At 34.1% G+C, this 21763-nt stretch overlaps 1 protein-coding gene across 2 annotated transcripts in view; it reads right to left on the bottom strand.

Annotated features, from left to right (window-relative positions):
* Positions 1–15900: 15900 nt before the first annotated feature.
* Positions 15901–21763, bottom strand: part of LOC131065238 (diaminopimelate epimerase, chloroplastic) — a 224498-nt gene continuing 218635 nt past the window's right edge. The window contains exons 9-10 of one of the 2 annotated variants that reach the window (XM_057999699.1): positions 16485–16558; positions 15901–16346 (exon numbers count right to left, since the gene is read on the bottom strand). In XM_057999699.1, the coding sequence (XP_057855682.1) occupies positions 16230–16346; positions 16485–16558 (191 nt within the window). In that variant the 3' untranslated portion in view covers positions 15901–16229. Of the gene's footprint in view, positions 16347–16484; positions 16589–21763 lie in introns of both variants that reach the window. The other variant, XM_057999697.1, reaches the window with a different exon arrangement.

Genomic DNA, 21763 nt, shown 5'->3' on the forward strand with positions numbered 1-21763 from the left:
TAGACCTATATGACATAATGATTTGTAGAATGCATGTGGAGACAATGAATTTTCGACATGACCTACGTTAATGTAATATGCATGATGAAGATGTCGTTCCTATTCGAACAAGGATGAATGTGTTTGTTTAGCATTTTGTAATACACCAATTGAATTGGAGGTACAAACATTTCATAGATAAGCGGTCAATCGATCCTTAAGGTCCCTTGGAACATCCAAATTAACACACTTAGTGACTAGGAATTACAAATGGAGACGCGGAAAACTTCCTCATTGGTTCTTGAAACTTTGATCTTCTTTTGCCCATGTGTGTGCAAATGTGTTAATTCCCACTCTTGTGTTCACTAAAGATCCTTAGCATCCTATATGACTAGCTACATGGATTATTCTAACTCCAAAAGCATCCCGAATAGAGCCTCATTGCCAGCAAGCTTTTAGAGCTCCGACGAGGTTATAGACTGTAATCTCTCAAATATTGTTCCATTACCAGCAAGCGTTTATAGCCATGATGGAGTTACTCGCATGTCCACATAGTCAAGCTTTTTGTCACACTTTGTATGCGTGATATTTTAGTTATATGTCATTTCTCTTTTGCCTTGAGATGAATATTCAACATAGCACTCTTTCTTTTATATTTTCTTGCCTTGACTTGTAACTAATGAAACCTACTTGGGTTTGACAATTACAGCAGCACTGAAGTAGAATTTTAGATTTTTCACTATTCATATGATCAACTAGGTGTCTCGAATGAATTAGAGATTTTGTTAATGTGTTTGAGATATAGAAATTGATAGATTTTGGGTTAACAAGTCTCAATAGTGAAATAACTACCCAACCATAAGTAAACCGTCGTCACAGGGTAATGTTGAAAATGTATGACCTTAAGACCTCAAAGACTTCATGTCCGAATATCTAAGAAAGGAGATGACCCTTGTTTCTCTTGAATGAAAACGGATGATAAACTTGGATAGTTGTCTTGTTTTATTGATGCTTCTATATGTAAATGCAGAGACTATATGCCATGAAATTTGTGAATGTGGTGTGCATTTGAAAAGGAAACTATATGTGATGTAATGCTTTGAAGAAAATGAGATGCAATGCAGAAAGAAAAACCTAAACTAACCTAGCCCTTAGATATAATATTGTTTAAGGTGCATGTTGTTCATAGGGTCTGGGAGTGGATCTCCCTCCATGGTAGTCAAATTGTATGCTCCATTTCCTATAACCCTTGTTATGATAAAAAGACCTGACCAGTTAGGTTCAAACTTCCCTGGCTTTTCTCGTTCCGCTAGGTTCCTTTGGTTCTCCTTGAGAACTAGATCTCCCACTTCAAAATTTCTTGGGCATACTCATTTATTATAACTCCTTAGCGATCTATTTTGGTAACCATGCAAATGATTTAAAGAAGTTTGTCTCTTTTCATCGAGCATTTCAAGCTCTTGTAATCTTGCAACCCGATAGTCTTCCTCTGATATGATGTTTTTTAAGGAGACTCTTAAAGATGGTAGTTCTATTTCAATAGGTAGTATTTCTTATGTACCATAGACCAATGAATATGGTGTTGCTCCTGTAGGGGTACGTACTCCTGTTCTATAAGCCCAAAGAGCAGTATTTAACTGGAGATGTCAGTCTCGTCCTGCATCAGTGACAACTTTCTTGAGAATCTGTAATATTGTCTTGTTTGTTGCCTCTGCTTGTCCATTGCTTTGCGAATAATATGGTGTTGCAAATCTCTGTTGTATTTGAAAATTTTCACACAATTCTCTCATTTATTGATTTTTGAATAGACGTCCATTGTCTATCACTATGCACATTGGAATCTCGTACCGGTAGATAATGTAATGAAGCATGAATTTTGTTATTTGCTTACCAGTGGTGTATGTAAGAGGGATTGACTCTACCCATTTAGTAAAATACTTAGAAGCCATTAAGATGAATTTGTGCCCATTGGAAGAAGTAGGATTAATTTTACCAACTAGATCCAGCCCCCATTGTGAAAATGGCCATGGTGAGGTAATAGGTTGAAGATCCTATGCTGGTGCATGAATGAGATCTCCATGCATTTGACATTGTTTACATTTTTGTACATATTTATTGGCATCATTTTCCATAGTTGGCCAATAGTATCCAATTCTTAAAAATTTCTTTGATAGTGGCGGGCCACTTGATGCGCCCCTTAAATTCCAATATGCACCTCATTTAGGGAAAGTTGTGCTTCTTCTTCAACAAGACATCGAAGAAGGGTTCCATCAAAGCCCTTTCTATACAATGTATCAGCACTAATAGTGTGTTTGGAAACCTGACGAATAAGAGTTTTCTTTTGATTTCTAGATAAATCAGGAGACATATACTAAGTATGTAAGTATGTGTATATCTCATTATACCATGGGGATTAAGGACCCACAATTACACATACATATGTTGATGAGGGAATCTCATATGTCAGTATCATCAATTGTTCTACAATAAACTCAATCTGAGTTTCATTATTAGGCATATTTACTAGAGACCTTCCTGTAGCCATGGCATCGGTTGCCTTGTTCTATATCCTTGGAATCTGTTCAAAAGCGATGTTACTAAAATGTTCTTTGTAATCTTCTACCATTTGTTTATAAGGCATCATTTTATCATTTTTTGTGTTATAGACATCATTGACTTGATTTACAATCAGTTCAGAGTCACCGTAGACTTGTAAATCTTTTATCTTCCATTGTACAGTGGTATGAAGTCCTATGATGAGAGCTTCATATTCAGCAATATTGTTCGTACAGGGAAAATTTATGTTGAATGACCTAGGGACAGAATCACCTTGAGGGGTGATGAAAAGAATCTCATCTCCAGCTCCATGATTTGTATAGGACCCATCAAAGTATAATTTCCACATGGTGGATGTTGTCAATGTAAACACAGATTCATCAGGAAAGTCTATTAGTAGCGGGTGACTGTCTTGCAAGGGAGCCTCTTCAAACTGATCTTCTATAATCTGCCCTTCAATTGTCTTTCTGTCCACATACTCTATATCAAACTCACTTAAAATCATGACCCACTTAGCCAATCTTCTAGTCAATGTTGCTCTTCTTAACAAATATTTGAGTGGATCAAAACGTGCGATGAATTAGACTGTGTGACTCGGCATATAATGTCTAAGTTTTTGAGATGTGAAGATCACTGCTAGACATGCTTGTTCTATAGGAGTGTAATTAAGCTCATATCCAATTAGGGTTCTACTTATATAGTAGATTGCTCTTTCATTTCCTTGATCATCATGGTGTGCCAACAAGGCTCCTAAAGATGAGTTTGTTGCTGATATATATAGTAATAGGGGCTTTCCTTGAGTAGGTGGAACTAATACTGGAGTATTCAGAAGATAATCCTTTAAAGCTTGAAAAGCTTCTTGGCACTGTTATGTCCATTTGAAGGTGACTCCTTTTCTGAGTAAATACTGAAATGGATGACATTTATCTGCTAGTTGTGCTATGAACCTTCTTATAGACTGTAGTCTTCCTTGTAACCCTCTTAATTGCTTAAGTGTTGATGAAGGTTGCATATCCATGATTTCTTTGACCTTTGCAAGATCTACTTCAATTCCTCTATTAGACACAATAAATCCTAAAAGTTTACCTATTGTTACACCAAACACACACTTTTTGGGGTTTACCTGACATTGTACTGCTCTAATCGATCAAATATCTTTGCAATGACTTCAAGATGACCTTCTCTTGTCTGTGATTTAGCTATTAGATCATCCACATAGTCTTCAATGATATTGTGGATCATGTCATGAAATAGTGCCGTCACAGCCCTTTGATATGTTGCTCCTACATTCTTAAGACTAAACGACATGACGTTCCAGCAGTATGTTCCCCATGGAAAAGTAAATGTCATCTTGTGTTGATCTTCTGGTGCAATCCTGATCTGGTTATATCCTAAGAAACCATCCATTAATGAAAGCATTTCATTCCTAGAAGTTAAGTCAACTATCATGTCTATGTTGGGTAATGGGAAATCATCCTTAGGACATGCTTTGTTTAGATCTCAGAAGTCCATACAGATTTTTATGCCCCTAGTGGGCTTAATCACAGGTACCAAATTGGATATCCATTCTGCATAATCAATAGGTCGAATGAAGCTCACATTCAGAAGCTTTTGGAGTTCTATTTCGACCAGTAATGCAATTTGTGGATGCATCTTTCTTAGCTTCTTTTTTGTATGGTTTAATTCCTGGTAGCAATGGTAAATGATGTAACACCAATTCTGGATCTAGGCCTGCCATATCCACATAGGACCAAGCAAAATTGATAGGACGTTGTTTGAAAAATTGTATGGATTTGTCCTTTTCTTCCTGGTTTAATGATTTTGCTAAGTGAATATTATGTATAACTTCTCCTTCTCCTATATTGACTTCATCAGTTTCTTCCATGAGTAATGTTGAATTCTCTTTTTCAATAGGGAGATTGTCTAACTCACTCTTGCCATTGCGATTACTTTGATCCATATCTTTTGTCACAAAGGCACTTGCCTTTCCAAAGTATGTTGTTCTATCCAAGTCTACAGCAAATCCTTCCTTGTGATCACCTTGTGGAAACCCTTCTCTGACGCCAAGGAATTATGCAATAGCTTCATCATTCTCAAACCAATCTAGAGTTGGTTTTCCTTCTCATCCCCAATCAATCAAATGTGAGTGTACAAGGGTTAATTCATTGCTCCCTTATGTTGTAACAGATTCTGACAACATGCATACCTGGTTATTTGAGTGACCTGATATATTTTCATCATCGATAGGCGATTTGTGGTCCTCTATCATGTCTATTGTTTGTGAGTTGGAATCATGATCAGATAAGAATTCATAGTCATGAGAATCTGTCTCACTTTCTATGTATGTTTCAGCTTCTGAGGTTGTATCACTTATCTCCCCTTGTTCTTGCATCTGATTTTGTTGTAGATTCGCAGGCCTTCTTTGTATAGTGGTCACCCTTCTTAAGCCGGGTATAAGTCATCGTAGTCCTTCTTCGTCTGATTCAATGGGTGGAGCTTGAGTTGTTTCCCTTGGCAAAAGTATTGACAACAACCAAGGATTAGGCTCATTTACTGGTGCTAAGCCTGTGTCTGTTACCATATTTGCTTGTGCGGATGTTTCAGATACTGTATTGCTAGGTGACTCAGTGCTAGGTTCTTGTAGAAGTTGTCTCATATCTTTACCATCTAATTATGTACTAGGAGATGTTGGTGCTTTCTTGCTTGTCTGAGATGAAGAGGGAAATACTCGTGTTGACAACTGACTTTGAGATATGTACTCTGATGGTAGCCTTGATCTGTTCAGCATATCTAGTGTACGTTGTCTTGCTTATGTTATATTTGTTACATGTTTATACCCTAACCCTTGATTCTTTGGATTTTCGTTCGGTACAACGAGTTCTAATCTTCCTTGCTTTTGTAATCCCAAGGATGTGGTACCATCATACCCATGTTTTTGTAGCATCTTGAATCCATTGCCATACAGATCTAAAGGTAACCTGAGTATTGTCATGTCATCTTCTTCTTTGTATATCTAGTGATTAACATCTCCATTCAGAGATTCTTCTTGTAAATCTCCCCACCTAATGAAAGAGCATGAATCTAAGTATCTTTCTATTTCTTTTCCTTTGTCTTGTTTCATTACTGTGTTTTGAGGTTTCCCAGAAGACCTAAGAGAAAGAGATAATTGTTTTTCGTTTGAGGTATTTGAAATAGAGTATTCCCCACAAACAACATCCTTAATCTGCAAAGAAGATGTTGTAGGCACATTCTTTTGTATTTCTGTGATCGTTCATGACTCCATTTGTGTAGTGAGGGGTGTTGCTTGATTAATGGGTACCTGGTTATCTACACTTGCCTTTAAGTGATTACAATGTTGGAATGGATTTGGATCACCCTTTATAGTGATTTCAATGCCATTATACAAAAATTTAACACATTGATGAAATGTTGATGGTACAGCTTGTATGGTATGAATCCATGGGCGTCCCAATAACATGTACCATAGTTCTTTGTCCAACACTTGGAAAGTAACCTCTGTTGTTATAGGTCCTACTTGCACTGGTAGCGTAACTATACCTTTTGAAGGATGCTCTTCATCATCATATGCTTTGATGTTTATTCTTTTTGAAGGATCAATATGAAGCTCAGAATATCCCAATGCCTTAACCAACTTTAATGTACAGATGTTGAGACCAACTCCTCCATTTATAAGTACTCTTCTAATTCTTCTCTTATGTATGTAAGCTTCTAGATGTAGTGGGTCATTATGGAGAAGTCTATCACTGGGAATATCTTGTTCTGTGAATACTATACGGGTACCATTAGCCAAATTCCTCACCATGGATTGGAAGGCATTTTCATCTATATCTTTGTCAACTACTGAATCTTGAAGTGCTTTGTCTAGGATAGCTTTATGAGTTAGTGATATACGCAATAGTTCAAAGAGTGATATATGTGTTGGGGTTTTCTTGAGTTGCTCAACAATATTATAGGTCCCTATTGTTGGTGGTGGGTTTCATGGTACTCCTTGTAAAGTTACTTTAGATCTACGAGTAACTACTGCACAGTCTCTGTCTCTAGGAGTTATCGTGATTGTAGCCACTGTATCATCTCTTGTGAGGGAACTGTCTGCACCATATGCTATGTTATCAAGGTTCATTTCATATCCCTTCCTATAGTCATTATGTGAAAGTTTGACATCCATGATATGTGCTATAAGTTTATCTTCAAACCATCCAGAATGAAATGGTTCTTCATGCCCCCAATTCATAAGACAAAGATTCTTGTCTTCATCATATTTTGGTGCTTCTGACAACATTCAAATTTGGTTATCATTGTTGTAAGTCTCTTGATATTGCTCATCATTATCAAGTACTTCTCATGAATCATCATTTACTACATCTCCTGAGCTAATAGCATGGATAGTATAGTCATATGAGACTTTTGTGTAGTTAGTTGTATTGTCTTGTGTTCCCGATGTAGATGTCTTCCCTTTATCATGTTTGACAAATGGATCTTTAAAGATGGTATGACTCATGTTTGCTGAAGTTTTGTTGGTGTCAATTGTGATGTCACCTTGATCGATCATGTCTTGGATTAAGTTTTTCAATTTATAGCAACTTGTCATTTTGTGACCTTTAGTACGATGATATTCACAGAAATCACTATCATTCCACCATGTAGGTTTGAAAGGACCCGGTTCATATACTCTTACTTCTGGCAAAGTGATCATGTTTGTCTGTATCAACTTTTTTAATGCCGATTCAATAGGTTCCCCTAGAGGTGTGTAATTCCTTTTTGGAGCATTTACCCTTGGAAATTTTGTGTTCATAGTTTGTGCAGCGTTTACATTGGTCGATACAGTGTTATTATCTGTATGTGGACTAAATGATTGACTTGGGCCTTGTAAAGACAAAATTGGTTGAGTTTTGTTCACTGTACGGGCGTCTACAACACCATCGTTGGTCACATTTTTGTTTTTTGACCAAAATTTGGATTTATCATTGTTGTTGTTGTTGCCATATTGTATGAGACCTTGTTCTACTAGTCCTTTCTCACACTTTAAGGCTTTTTCAGTGATTTGTTTAAATATGGTCAAACATTGCATTTGTATCGGGTACTTGATTTTAGGGATTAAGTTTTCTGTGAAGATGTCAACTTTCTCTGTTTCGGGAATAATAGTCTTGCATCTCCTATAGAGAGCTCTCCATCTTTGTATGAAGGACGTGAATGTTTCATTCTCATATTGTTTTGCGGCACATAAGTCCATCAAAGTGACTGGATTTTCAATGTTATGTGAGAAGTTAGCAATGAAATGTTCATCTAATTCACCCCATGATGTGATAGTTGGTGGTAGATGTGAAAACCACTCCAAGGCTGAGCCTCCCGGACTTTTAGGAAACAATCTCATTAGATAAGTGTTTTCAGTTGCAACCTCTATACATGTCATAAAAAACTCTCTGATGTGATCTCTACGATCACCTTTCCCTCGGTATCTGTCAAATTTTGGTGTTTCAAAATGTGGTGGGAAAGGCGACATGTATAATGTGTGATCAAAACGGTAAGGATGTAAGTCATGCATTGTGTAGCTCTTTTTATCGTTACCGGTTTGCATAGTTGCCATCTGTTGTTGCAGATTTTGTACCTATTGGGACAAAATATATGTTCGAGTCAGGAGTACACTTTGCGCATGTATATTTCCCACAAAAGGATTTGTGGTAGTATAACTAGGAGGTTGTTGAAAGTTACTATAATTATAATTCCGTATGTTATGGGTTTCGCTAGGTACTATGAAATAAGCGACATGTGAACCCATGTTTGACTGGGTTGTACTCATTGTATTAGCGGAACCTGGATTTGTATTTTGATGACTGTATGTAGATCCTATGGAGAAACCGGAGGTTGAGTCGCACTTGTTGTATGAGGAACTTGTGTTTGAATAGGTGTTGAGACACTTGACATTATCGGTATTGTGTGAGAGGCTAGGATAACCTGTGTTGGTGTGCTAACGTTTATTGTTGAGGATGATGCACTTGATTGAGAAGTCACATTTGAAATGACATTTGTCTGTATAGAGGATGTTGGTACATTCTAAGGAAAACTTGAGGTCATCGCTTGCGTTTGTGTCATATGTGGTATTTGACTGCTATTTGGACCTAAAGTATTTCCTAGTGGTAAGATTGTTGTGATATCAAAATCTTCAGGTAATTTGGCCCCATTTTGTAATAACAACGAGAGATATTTGTCCCTACCATTATGTATAAGAGCGTTTAAGATCATAAGGACATGTGGGTCCTGTTGAGCTGATTCAATCTCTTCGCGTGTTAAATTTTGGTGTAGTTCATGTATCATGGGCATTGCCTAAGGATTTGACTGTTGACTACTTGATATGTCCATGTTCCAAGTTGGATTTACTGGCAGGTCGTTGTTTGTGTCCATCTTACTTTTTGTCTTTTGTGACCTTGTGATGGGCATTTAAGACTTCTATATGAGGATGGTTTAGAACCTAATGCAAGACGACTATAATGTAAGACTCTAGACCTAAATATGGAATATGCAACACTAGACCAGACTCTCTATTGGGGATTTGGATGTGAGACTCATTGAGTATTTCGAGATTTTTGCAACACAAGTTTTTCAAGCTCTTCTCTTAGAAGTTCTGCAACAATTTCTCTATCAATTTTACAGGCAATTTTATACTCTTTATTTAGCTCGTACTCGAATCCTATATAATTAGGTGTGTTTCTCTTTAATTGCCAGGCCAAGTTACCTAAACCGTCAATGATTTCTCATTGACTGTCGTTTGCCACTAGATTAGGTTGCTCGAAGGGGAGCAAACCATCACCTGGGAGACCCATTAAGACGCATGCTATGACTTTCTTGGATGATTATGCAAATGATGGTGGACTAAGACAAATGCATATGAAATCTAATAAGGACCAAATCTAAGGATGTATATGAGGATGATAATAAGGACGTAAATGAGGACTATGCAACTTATAAGGACGATAATAAGGACGTAAATGAGGACTTATGCAACTTCTAAGGATGATAATAATGACGTAAATGAGGACTATGCAACTTCTAAGGACGTAAATGAGGACTTATGCAACTTCTAAGGATGATAATAAGGACGCAAATGAGGACATGTAACTTCTAAGGACGTAAATGAGGACTATGCAACTTCTAAGGACGATAATAAGGACGTAAATGAGGACTTATGCAACTTCTAAGGACGATAATAAGGACATAAATGATGACTTATGAGGACTATGCAAGGACTGCCTATGGTCACAAGTATGTAAACTTTTGAGTTTGAAGAACCGTCCGATGTTTCAAGATGAACTTTGTTTCCAGTAATTCTGTTTGTAGGACAAGTTTGTTGTTTTCCAAATCTGAAAACAGTTGTTTGAAGGTAGATATAGTTGATTGAACTGTGTTCTGACCAACTGTGAGAATTCAGATATACGCAAGATAGGGCTTGAAATAGCCCAAATACTGACTCAATACTAGTCTGGTACAACGATACATATAAAAACACAGAATACAATCTTAGGCTGGAAAGTGGACACCATTCAATGAGGCCCCTGCAGCAAAATACCAAAACAAGACGAACAGATAGAGAGTCTGGTAGCACTGGCTCCACTCCACAGCACACACTTCTTGGGCATGTCAGTCTCTCTTACTTCGAAGATCTTATCGCCGAGGGATTTTTGTCTCATCCGCATTCCTGAAATCACTGAATGTAGGATTTGGGCTACTAAGTTGGTTCTTATTGTAAAATTTCGAGAGGTACCGATCCAACGACTGCTTCTCGGAGCAAGCCACTTAAGACTTTAGTTGAGCTTATCGGTGCAAGGAAGACCCCCACATACGTCGAATTCACTCAACACTCTAGCCGCCTGACCAATATATTTATATAGCGGCTCGAAAAACCCGCTCGAGAGTACGATGGGAGAGATGATATCCCCAACGCATCCCAATTTGAAATACCTCTATGGGGTGATGAAATCCCTGGTCAAAGATACCCCTCACTACTAAAATGAAAAATTCGGGTGTTGTTATCACCTTCTCCCTTTCTCCCAAGACCTCGAAGGCGGGTGGAAAGGTAGTTGTTGCAACAATAGGTCCACCCCAAACACGATAAAAAAGTGTTTTCCCTTAAATAAAATGAAGTGTGAGTTATTCTATTGATAAGCCTGATTCACGTTCATTTTAAAACCCAAATTTTAAGTGTGAGATACACGTGTATGTCAATTTTAACCAGGTTTATTTTAAGCCCAAAACTGAAGTGCGATAACATGCATGTTCATTTTAACCAGGTTTATTTTAAGCCCAAAACTGAAGTGTGATAGCCTGAGTGTTTATGATTCAGTAATAATTTGATCCTCTTTGTAAATTCACCACATGCTGCAAACAGATAATTAGTAACCCAAGAAAATCCACAAAAAATAGAAACTTAACAATGAAAAAATACGAACGCGTAATGATACCAGAGCGATTGCATGATTCTGTATGACCAATTGCGTAATTATGACAGAGCGATTGCGTAATTCTAACAAAGCGAATGCATGATACTGACAAAATGATTGTGTGATCCTATCTAGGCGAATGTGTGATACACAGACAAACCAAACAAAAAAAAAAAAAAAAAAGTTAATTCTGATCTAGAACCTACAAAACAAATTGTGATGCCCCAGCAAGATCTCTCATCATCCACTCTATGTTAAGCAAATCGCATTTTACTCTATACGAGAGAACTAGGTTGTTGTATTTGTCAATGGCTGGATGGTCCTCTAGATCTCGTTTCTTCTTTTCTGCCTTTAGGATTTGTTGATAGCGTTTGACTTGTCTTCTTTGTTCATTCGTCCTCCTAGCACCTGAAATCCTGAATTGTACCTTATGTGCCATAAGATGTCATAATTAAAGCATGTAATAAGTGTAAACCATATTCAGATTTAACAAATTTACGACAGAATCAAGATAGAACAAAGTGTAGCTAATGAGAAAAATAAAAAAGACAGAACACATAAACCAACCAACGAATGCATAACAGGATTTGATCGATTGCGTGACAAGATCTAGACGATTGCATGATGGGTTCCACATGAATGTGTGACCCTTTGTGCTCGATTGTGTGATCATGTCTATGCGATTGCATGATTGTGTAAACGCGGTTGCATGATTCTGAATCTGTTATGCAATCCCTACAAACCTGCAAAAACAATTAAAAAAATTCGTACGATCTACAAAATCACACAGAAAATAGAGAAGGCTAAATTGTTGTTAGTTCACGTCGGGTTCACCAAAATGTCGTATGCTAAAATTCATGATGAAATTAACTAGAAATCAGAGGGAAATCACGAATCCCTATCCTAATAGAATTCAAACAAAACTCAATGAAATATAGATGCATATAGAATAATTGTAGAACTCCCTATTGTGCATCATTGCTTCAATTGCTTCTCTTATTTGTGGTAAGGTGGCTCTCAGATATCGCGATGGCAACCTGAAAGTGACACAAAGATTCAAAGTTCGTGATTGTTGAAAATGGAGATTGAATGCTCATTTTATAGATTATTGGAAAGGATTGAATGAAAGGTGGAACAGATTGATCAAGAGGTGGAACTCAGGTGAGCTCACATGTTGATTGATAGTTGAACGGCTGATTTGGAGGTGAAACATAATAAATTGAATAGATTAAATGAGTCAAATAATTGAGAAAAAGTTTATTAAAAGATGAAAAAGAATAGTTGAAAAATAATTAATTGATGACAAAGAAAGCTTTATTTAGAAAAAGCTAACTAAAAGATAGAAATAGGAATGAAAAGAATTGAAATAATATATTTAGCATGTGCTTGCACTTTGACTTTGATTTTCAATTTAATCTTTGCATGAAATTTAATTCAAATATTAAATTTATTTTAAATTCAATTTGTTATTTGAATATATTTAGAATTTGACTTTGATTTTCAATTTGATTTTTGAAATCATGCACATGTATTTGAAATTAGAAGAAATTAAAAATTAAATGAAATTAGAAGAAATTGCATGAATATGAAATTAAATTTTGAGAATTTGGAATTTAAATTTGAAGAATTAATTAACTAATTAAATAATTTAAAGAAACTATTTAATTATTTAGAAATCGACTTTAATTAAATAATAAAGATTATTTAAATTAAAAGATTAAAATTACAATTAATTAAATAATAAATGTTTAATTAATATTTAGAAGAGGGTTAATGATTAGATTATTAGAAATAGAGATAGAAGTTGAAAAAGAATTTATTTAAATAATAAAGATTATTTAAATTGAAGATTAAAAATCACAACTAATTAAATAATAAATATTTAATTGATCATTAGAAAATGGTTTAAATAATTAAACGATGATAGAATTGAAAATAGAATAATTAGTAAGATGATGAAGAAATATGAAATTAGAAGAATAAGATTAGTTAGCTTAATTAAATAATTTTTAATCGATTAGAAAAATAATTAGTACATGATCAATGAGACATTTTTAGGTGTCTACAGAAACCATTATATTCTACATTTTGACTCTTCCATTTCTTTGTAACTACAAATCTTATCTAAGAATTTTGTAAGCTTTCAACTAGTTGCACTTAAATCTAATTCAAAATCTTTCATATACTTGTTCATAATACACAAATTTGTAATTCAATGAACCTCCTTGATTTCAACTTCTAGAAAAGTTGGAGGTATCAATCTTCAATAATGTACCATTTTCAATATGCCTTTGATCAACTTTTCAGGCCATCTTCTTCAAATGACAAAATCCATATTTTTCCTCAACATCACTTCACCTATTCCTATAACTACTCAACTATATGTTTCCACAATGTCTAATTTCGCTTGCACGACTCATTATAGTAGGATCAACAACTTTCCATGGTCAAACTCTTCACCTAAGAGGCAATCTGTATGCCATTTGAACCATTCTTCACACTTTGAAACAACTATTCTGCTTATTACAAATTTTCAAGTTTTCCTCTAATACCATATCCAATAACATAGTAAAGTTTAATCTGAATAATCATCAACCTCTCGAGTGGGTCAACGTGTATAGACATTTCAATCTTAAAAGTCACACTAAAATCTTCCTATCTTGAGAATGCAAAAATATGCATGCAAGCAACAAACTAAAAATTAACTATTCCAATAGTTTCCTACTATTCAAAATCTATAAAACTACAAAAGTTCAGTGTGATTCCCCAACTACCTTATTCTTCAATATCTTTTGCCAAACAATCTATTATTCATGTTCTTTCCTAAAATTCAACTTGTCAAAAGTGTTACAAGAAAATCTACAAGATGAGGGTAAATCAATTCAACTTTTCTTCATTACAAGATTTTTTTTCTAGTTGAGTTCAAATAAATTTAAGAGCTATTCTTTAAACCATAATACTTGCCACAATAACTATGAGATTTGACTTCACCATGGTTCCATTGTCACAAATCCTAAGCTTCAAGAAAGTGGCCATTCAATGCCCCAACTGTAACTGAAGGAAGCCCATGACAGTTGAGAAGTGCCCATGACAGTTGAGAAGTTGGACCAATAGTTTGTCTCCAATGTCCTCTAGCTCTTTCCCTTACAATTTTTTGCACAATTTTTCCTTTTCTCTCAAAACCAATCGATGGGATTCTTCTGCAAAATTGAACTTAAATAGGTCATGATGGAAAATTGAATGCCATCCACATACCTAGCAATTCTCCCCTCTTCTTTACAACCAGATGATATGGTACACTGGCAGAGGATTATTTGTTTTTCTCAAATTTTACCCTTCAAATCCTATAAAATGATAACCTCCAGCAAAATTTATTCTTTATTTTATATTTCTTGTAAGGATAAAAATAGGTTTTGAAAGGGCCCAAACCCTTTTCAAGTGAAACACAACAAAGGCAAAAGCAGACCCCAAGAAGAGCAGTCCAGCAAAGTGCTAGACAGGAGTTACAACATTGCTGCAATAAGGCTGCAACTGAACCCACCATTGCTTCTTTAATTTTTAAAACATCATATTACATGCATTAATTTCCTCTTCTGTTTCATCCTCATTGATAATCTTTCTACCAAACAATTGCATGCCTGCACGCCTTCCACTTGGTTCATGCAGATTTAATTCAACAACCTCAACATGCTGTTGTCATCGCGAGGCAAAAATGTGATGTCCAATGGTCTTTTGAACATGATTGCAAACATGGCCATTTGAAGGAGTTCAAACGTGGTAATTTTTCCAAAATGAAACAAAATAATATCCAAATTAATGTCATTGTGAAACCTTAAATTTGAGTTTGAAAATTGAGGATAATTTATTTTTCACAAAGATGTTCCTGTATCATATTCAAAGAATTAAATTTTGGGCTGCGGAAAACATTTGGCAGTAACCAAAGATATATACATGGCATAGACTAATACTTACAGATCATTAAATGAAATCTTTGGTGTATCCAAACAACTCATTTATTGACAGGTTGAAGGAGTTACAGCATCTGAGACAAATTGTTAAAAGACTTTCCACTAGATTGTTCTTGTTAATAAACAAGATAAGTATGTGAATTCCATTTTCGGTTCTAAAGAAATGTTACTAAGGGTAAATGAAGACACGGATGTTGAGAAAACAGGGGCTCAACGGAATTAACACAGATGGATTTAAGGATTTAAAAGAACAAGTAAAATAAAAATCTGATCAAACTGCCAAATCTCTCAAAGGAATCATATAAACTGGTCTCTTAATTTGTCCAAGTTAAAAAGCAAAAGTTGATTGTTCCAGAAGGCCGACTTTTCAGTTATTATTCCCTCAGTATTGCACAATGTTTGACTTGCAACTATTTTTCGACAGCTCTTGAAGCATACAATCCAATAATACAAGAATGACTAAAATCTGGCATCAATAGTATGAGAACCACTCTCTGCTGATTCTGACTGATGTTTTCGGAAGTTTATGCAAAATAAACATTGCTAATGAGACAGACTTCTCTTGAGTTCTCCCATGTTGCCCAAATTACTGATCTGATACCAAATGTTAATAAACCAAAAATTAAAAATACAGAAATATGTTAAACATTTCATAACTCCATGCACGAGATATATGAGACCAAATTTCACTAATTTTCAATATTACTCTGAACAGAAAATAGAAATATCTTGCAGTACAATTGCACTGTAAAATATTCCTTGACAAAAGACTCCAAGATATAACCTACTATAAGATTCAAACCCTGCTATCTTAGTCTAGCTACTAAAGAGAAATGATACACGATCCATGATCCTCGTTGAATTACAATGATTGCTTCCCACTATATATAACCTCTTATCTAATAGAAGTTGAGGAGGGTAAACCCTTCATGCATTATGCCTACTGAAAACCAAATATAGAATATTTCACATGTTAATCATTTTTAGTTGAAACATTACAAAATTACCCATTGGGCCCAATATCTAAACATGAGTTATACAAATGCCTTAAGGCAGCAATTTCATAACCTCACACATCATACTAGAAGTATAGCATAGTACAAATTGAGTATTTCGTTACAAAGTAATGCTGGAATTGACACAAACAATATTGCTATGTAAGGCACATAAAGATTGAGTAGGTAGCAATGGCATTGTCAAATTAGAAATCTACAGCTAACCAATACAACCATGAACTAGACAAATCAAAGCTCGGTGCTATGAACTGATAGATCTACAAAAATGCTGTTCCAGAAAACACTTTTTCAGCTGATCCAGTCATGTATACATGATTATCTTTCTCATTCCATTCAATCTCTAGCTGGCCTCCAGGCAAATCAACCAAACATTTCTGTTCTTCCATAAACATTTAATTAGTAAATTACAGTAACATATCCATGAGAGAAATTAACACAAACAATTGCTTCAAGATCATTCCAAACTTCCAAGTGTTCAATTTATTAGTGATACCAACGAATGAACATCTTACCCTTTCTGAACGACCTTCCAAAACTGCTGCAACAACAAGAGCACAGGCACCAGTCCCACAGGCCAGTGTTGCTCCTGCAAAAGTCAAATCTACTAATATATCATCTGCATCGATTAAATGTTCTTTTGTCACGACCTGACTTAGACCCTAGTTAGATTTACTTTATTATGCCAGATACTTATACTGTTTACATTTTGCACGTAATTATTTGATTAGCTTTTTAATGATGTTAGATGGTATTTTGTGGTTTAATGACATTAATGATGGTCAGTTATTTTATAATATCGTTATTTAATGATGATGAATTATTATTTTCAATTATGATCATTAATGATATTAATGCTTTAGCTAGATTTTAAACCTGATAATATGAATAATGCATTTTATTATCGTGATCTGATGACCTTTTGTTGAGTTGGAGTAAGTTGCAGGTTAATCGTCGAAGGCAGACATATACCCGAAGAGGGGTTTTTCTAGCTCGCCAGTAGCAACCTAAGTATTGGAACCTTGTGCAAAATACCCAATTAGATAAGCAATTAATAAATTAAATTAGGGAGTTTAATATAAAATGATAAAATAAAATTATTAAAATAAAAATAAAATAATAATAAGGATAAATTATTGAATATACAAGTATTTAATATTGCAATCAAGCTAGAAATTAATTATAATATAATTATTTAAAAGTGAGTAATTAAAAAATATAAGTTATTTGATAATTAAATTACAAAATAAATTAAAGCTATTTAAAGAGATAACATCTTGTAAATAATTAGAGGACTAATTTTTAAAAAAAAGGGATTAATTCAAGGAATTTATTAAAATATTAATTAATAAAATAATTTAAATATATATGTATAATCAAGATTATAAATTATATTTTCGACATGCAAGATACAATGCATGAGTAAATAGTAAGATACTAAATTTAGGGAAAATTGTGACGACATGCAAGGCATGATGAAAACTAAATAGTTAAATTAGTAGATTATTTTCTTTAAAACTAAATCTTTAAAATCATGCTAACAAATTTGTGATTTAATTTAAGAATTATTTTGTGAGTTCTAATCATGCATTTTATAATTAAAAATTTAGTTTTATTTTTAGAACTTAATCATGCAATCAGTTAAATTTTATTTTTAGAAATTTAATATTTATAAATATAGGGATAAATCTCTTATTTGATCATTCCAATTCTTTTTGAGCTTCTTGATTCGTGTGATTGCTGTGAAGTCGACAAGGTAGATTGAAGAGATTGTTTAAAATTTGGGAAACGCCTGCGATTCTTCTTTCTTACAGCCAGGTTCATTTATTTTACATATTTTATTGAGTCTTTATTTGATCTTTTTCTTTTAAAATTGGGTATTGTGGATTTAATGCTAGTTTGTTTGATGTGTCAGTTGTGTTGTCAACACCTTCTTCTCGATTTATCATAAAAAGTAGAAACTGGGTTTTTAGGAAATTTACTAGGTTTTTGTGTTTCCAATATTTTTAGTTACTGTAAAAATTTCAGAGAAATTGGGATCTGGGTTTTTAAGAAAATACTAAAACATTACGACTGTATTTGGAAAGTCTTGATAGTGGTAAATTCTAACTTAAATAGAGATTCTTAATTTAGAATTATTGAAAATATTAAAATTTAATTTTGATTTGAGGAAATTATATTATAAAGGGAAAATTTATAAAAATCTATAAAGAAAACATATAATAATATTATTCTGACATTAATCCGTGGAGGGTTAATTATTTTTCTGTCTATGAGGGATGATTATGGAACGAGAGTGCTTGTTTATGGGTTAACCAGGGAAGGGTGATTTTCTTCACCTCCCCAATAGGGTAATGATGGCCATCATATTTATTTATTTATTTATCTCTCTGCCATAACACATGTAGTTAGTTCAACCAGGATGGGTTGTTAGTTCTACATGATTGCACAGGATTCCTTTACTACTAGTTGGTACCGGCTTGCTAGGATACTCCGTCGTGAGGGACGGGAGCTTATCAAGAGCACCGGGAAGCTTATGCTTCATTTGGTTGGGCAGATAAAACGCCTGGGTCATATGTCTGTCATCTGGTTTGCGAGAGGAGGTTATCCAGGTCAAACGGAGGCGACACATCCGGAGACAGAGAAAGTCAGAGATTTCAGATAAAATTTTATGTAATAATCATATGATGTATATTTTTATCCTAGTGAAAAGACCAGGATGGTCACATGAAAAGTTATGTAAAGACCTATAAGGTCACATCATGTAAAGCAACAAGAAGTCGCCATGCAATGTAACTAACAAAGAAAAGAAGAGAAAAAGCTACTAACATACTAAACCACTAACATGCATGATTTACTTTCTTAGATTAGTTTTCATTTACGCATGCATGCATGGTCATATTTAATTATCTGATAGATTATTTAATTATAAGTTTTTGCATGTTAATTTAATTTGTAATAATTTCATGCATACGATTTACGATACAAATGCGCATACATAACTCGACATCTTAACTAATTATGGTTTGCATTCTATTCAGTCCTCATGTGTAATTTTAGTTTGTTATTTTCACATGCACATTTAATTTCTACATGTTATTTATGAGTTGCATGGGTGTTCAGTTACTTATCTATTACTTGCATGTTGATAATCATTGCTTTTGCATGCGCAATAATGGTTAATTTAATTTTTAATTAAAACAGTGAGTTTAAGTTTGGTTTAACTAGGGTTAGGACAAGTGGGTCCTTACATCTTTGAATGTAACAATGAGATATTATCTAAATAACAACTTAAGCAAAGGACACTGTAGGAAAACTTTTGTTATCGGATAAAAAGGGGTACCGATATATGAGGAATGTTAGTTATCTGATAAACAAAGAGAATCAAGAAGTAAGGAATTTTAGTTTCTTTTTTATTTTCAAGCTTAATCCAACGGTCAGCAAAGGGCTATATTTTGTTTTTATTATGCATGTTTCCTTGAATAGGGAAGCAAACATGTTGTGGCATTTCTATAAGGCCTAAGTTAATTCTCTGCTTACTGGTTGATGATAACGAAAACCAGCTTGTATTTGACAAAATTGATGAGCACACAGTTATACTGAGGGTGGAGGGGTAAATCAATATAAGACAATCTTCTACTTATTAAAATTTAACAATCACAATAAAGAAATTACATAAGATCTAACAAATAGGAAACACAAGGTTTACATGGAAACACTTTTGGGGGAAAATCACAAAGAAAGACTGCTTGAATCTATTGACCAAATACAGCCACAAAATAGAATACTCTTACAAATCTTTGTAGGCAACAACCCACTTAAGACACCAATCCCCACTACTAAGCACCAACTTAGCAAGAGACACAAATCTCTTCTATTACGAGCTACCAACCTCTTCTAAAAAAAATTCACCTTCTGGATGTTGAATCTCATTTTGACATCAATGACCATATTTCCAACAATTTCCCTTCTTGAATAAAGCACACTTTTGAAATCAATGACAACATTTCCAACAATCTCCCCCCTTGTCATTGATGGCAATCTTACAAAGAATAAATCATCTGTGAACACAACAAGAACACAATACTCCTATTTCTACAATGATCCCCCTTTCTGTAACTCTCCCACTTTGACATCAATGGAAAGGGATGTCCAATACTTTCGCAAAGAATCTCCCCCTTTCTGTATTTCTTTGTAATGTCCCCTACTTAGTTCAAGACAGTTTTAACCGTAATTAATCGATTTCCAATATATTTATAACTTAACTAAATCGGTTAAGAGACAAAACTATCTTAACATGAATCAAATCTGGGATGTTCTATCCTTTCTTTAGTCTATCAAGTACTTGCTATCTTACCATACTAAATAATTAATCTTATTCTGATCCAATTTATAAATCCTTTACGTATTTATTAATTACTAATTATATGAATTATTAATAATTTTTTAAAGGTATCATATTAATTATAATTATTATATTAATATTTATTATTATCAATATCTATATTTACAATCCTTATATTATTCCTTACTCTGATTTGAATATATACATAAATAAATAAAGTAATAAGTAATATTACCAATTATTTATGTATTAGCTGATATCCTGGTAGTAATATGTTTACTGGTTGGTAATGGCAGACAGATCTGATGCATGTCAGATCTGGTCTGCCACTGTCATGATACTTGGTATCCTTATTAAATACATATTGCACTCTATGTTAATATTTCTATTAATATTAAATTCTGCATAGAATTATTATCATACTTCATATAGTACAATACATTCCCATGCATACCATCAAGGTCAAGGATAAAAGGATGCTACCACCTGTAGCTTTATACAGTTTTGATCTGTTTTGATCGGTGCTATTTCTGATGTAAACTTTAAAGTATGCAACCTATTATGCGGGTGGCAATAATTCTCAAGAGAGCAGATCAAATAGGATACAAATAAACAAACAAAAACTCCCATTCGATGATTCCTTGGAATGACTTCGTTCCTCATTAAATATCTTGTGGGATTGAATGGATGCAACCCTTCCTTGCGAATGGACACATCCTTGTCTTGATTGCAGTTTGCAAATAATATTTATTATTGTCTTTTAGAACTAATCACACTCCTTAACTTCTAATCAGATCACAGCTCTTCACGAATGAATCGTTATTTTGTTAATGTTCGTGCCTTTCTATAATCGCTGTTGTATTATTGTTTTGCTTAATGAATCGTGGCATTGGAAAAAAATGAATCATTGCCATCTTTTAATGAATCACTATTTGGTGCTTGTGTCACTTACTCGCACTATCCACTAATGAATCATTCTTTAGAATCTAACTAAATCGTTCTTATTAATGACTTAATCATCCAAGCCAAGGCACCTTTAGATGCTTGATCTTTCAATCTGTAATCTAATAATATCTTTTTACCAACAGAAACATTGTATGAGGTTGCTATCTTAATCAATTGCTTAGAATATTAATTACGGTATACCATTGTTGTCTTGTCATTCTCCAATATACTCAATGTTGTATGTTAAACTGATGCAATTGCTATACGTTAATGGTAGTTACGTTCCCTTGTAATCAAGTCATTGCTTTTAGTATATGCATAGGATTTACAATATCATCTATGTTCTTTAAAATTAATCTCTTTGGCATACTTCCTTAATCTGATAACATCTCTTAATGCCAACTAGGGAAATCATCTTTTTATTAAGACCTTCGTGATTTTCCCTCATACACTTTGATTCTTAATAACTACTTAAGCTGTAGAATATATCTTCATCAAGATGTG

The sequence above is a fragment of the Cryptomeria japonica genome, chromosome 2 (genome assembly GCF_030272615.1).
Source record: "Cryptomeria japonica chromosome 2, Sugi_1.0, whole genome shotgun sequence".
Taxonomy (NCBI): Eukaryota; Viridiplantae; Streptophyta; class Pinopsida; order Cupressales; family Cupressaceae; genus Cryptomeria; species Cryptomeria japonica.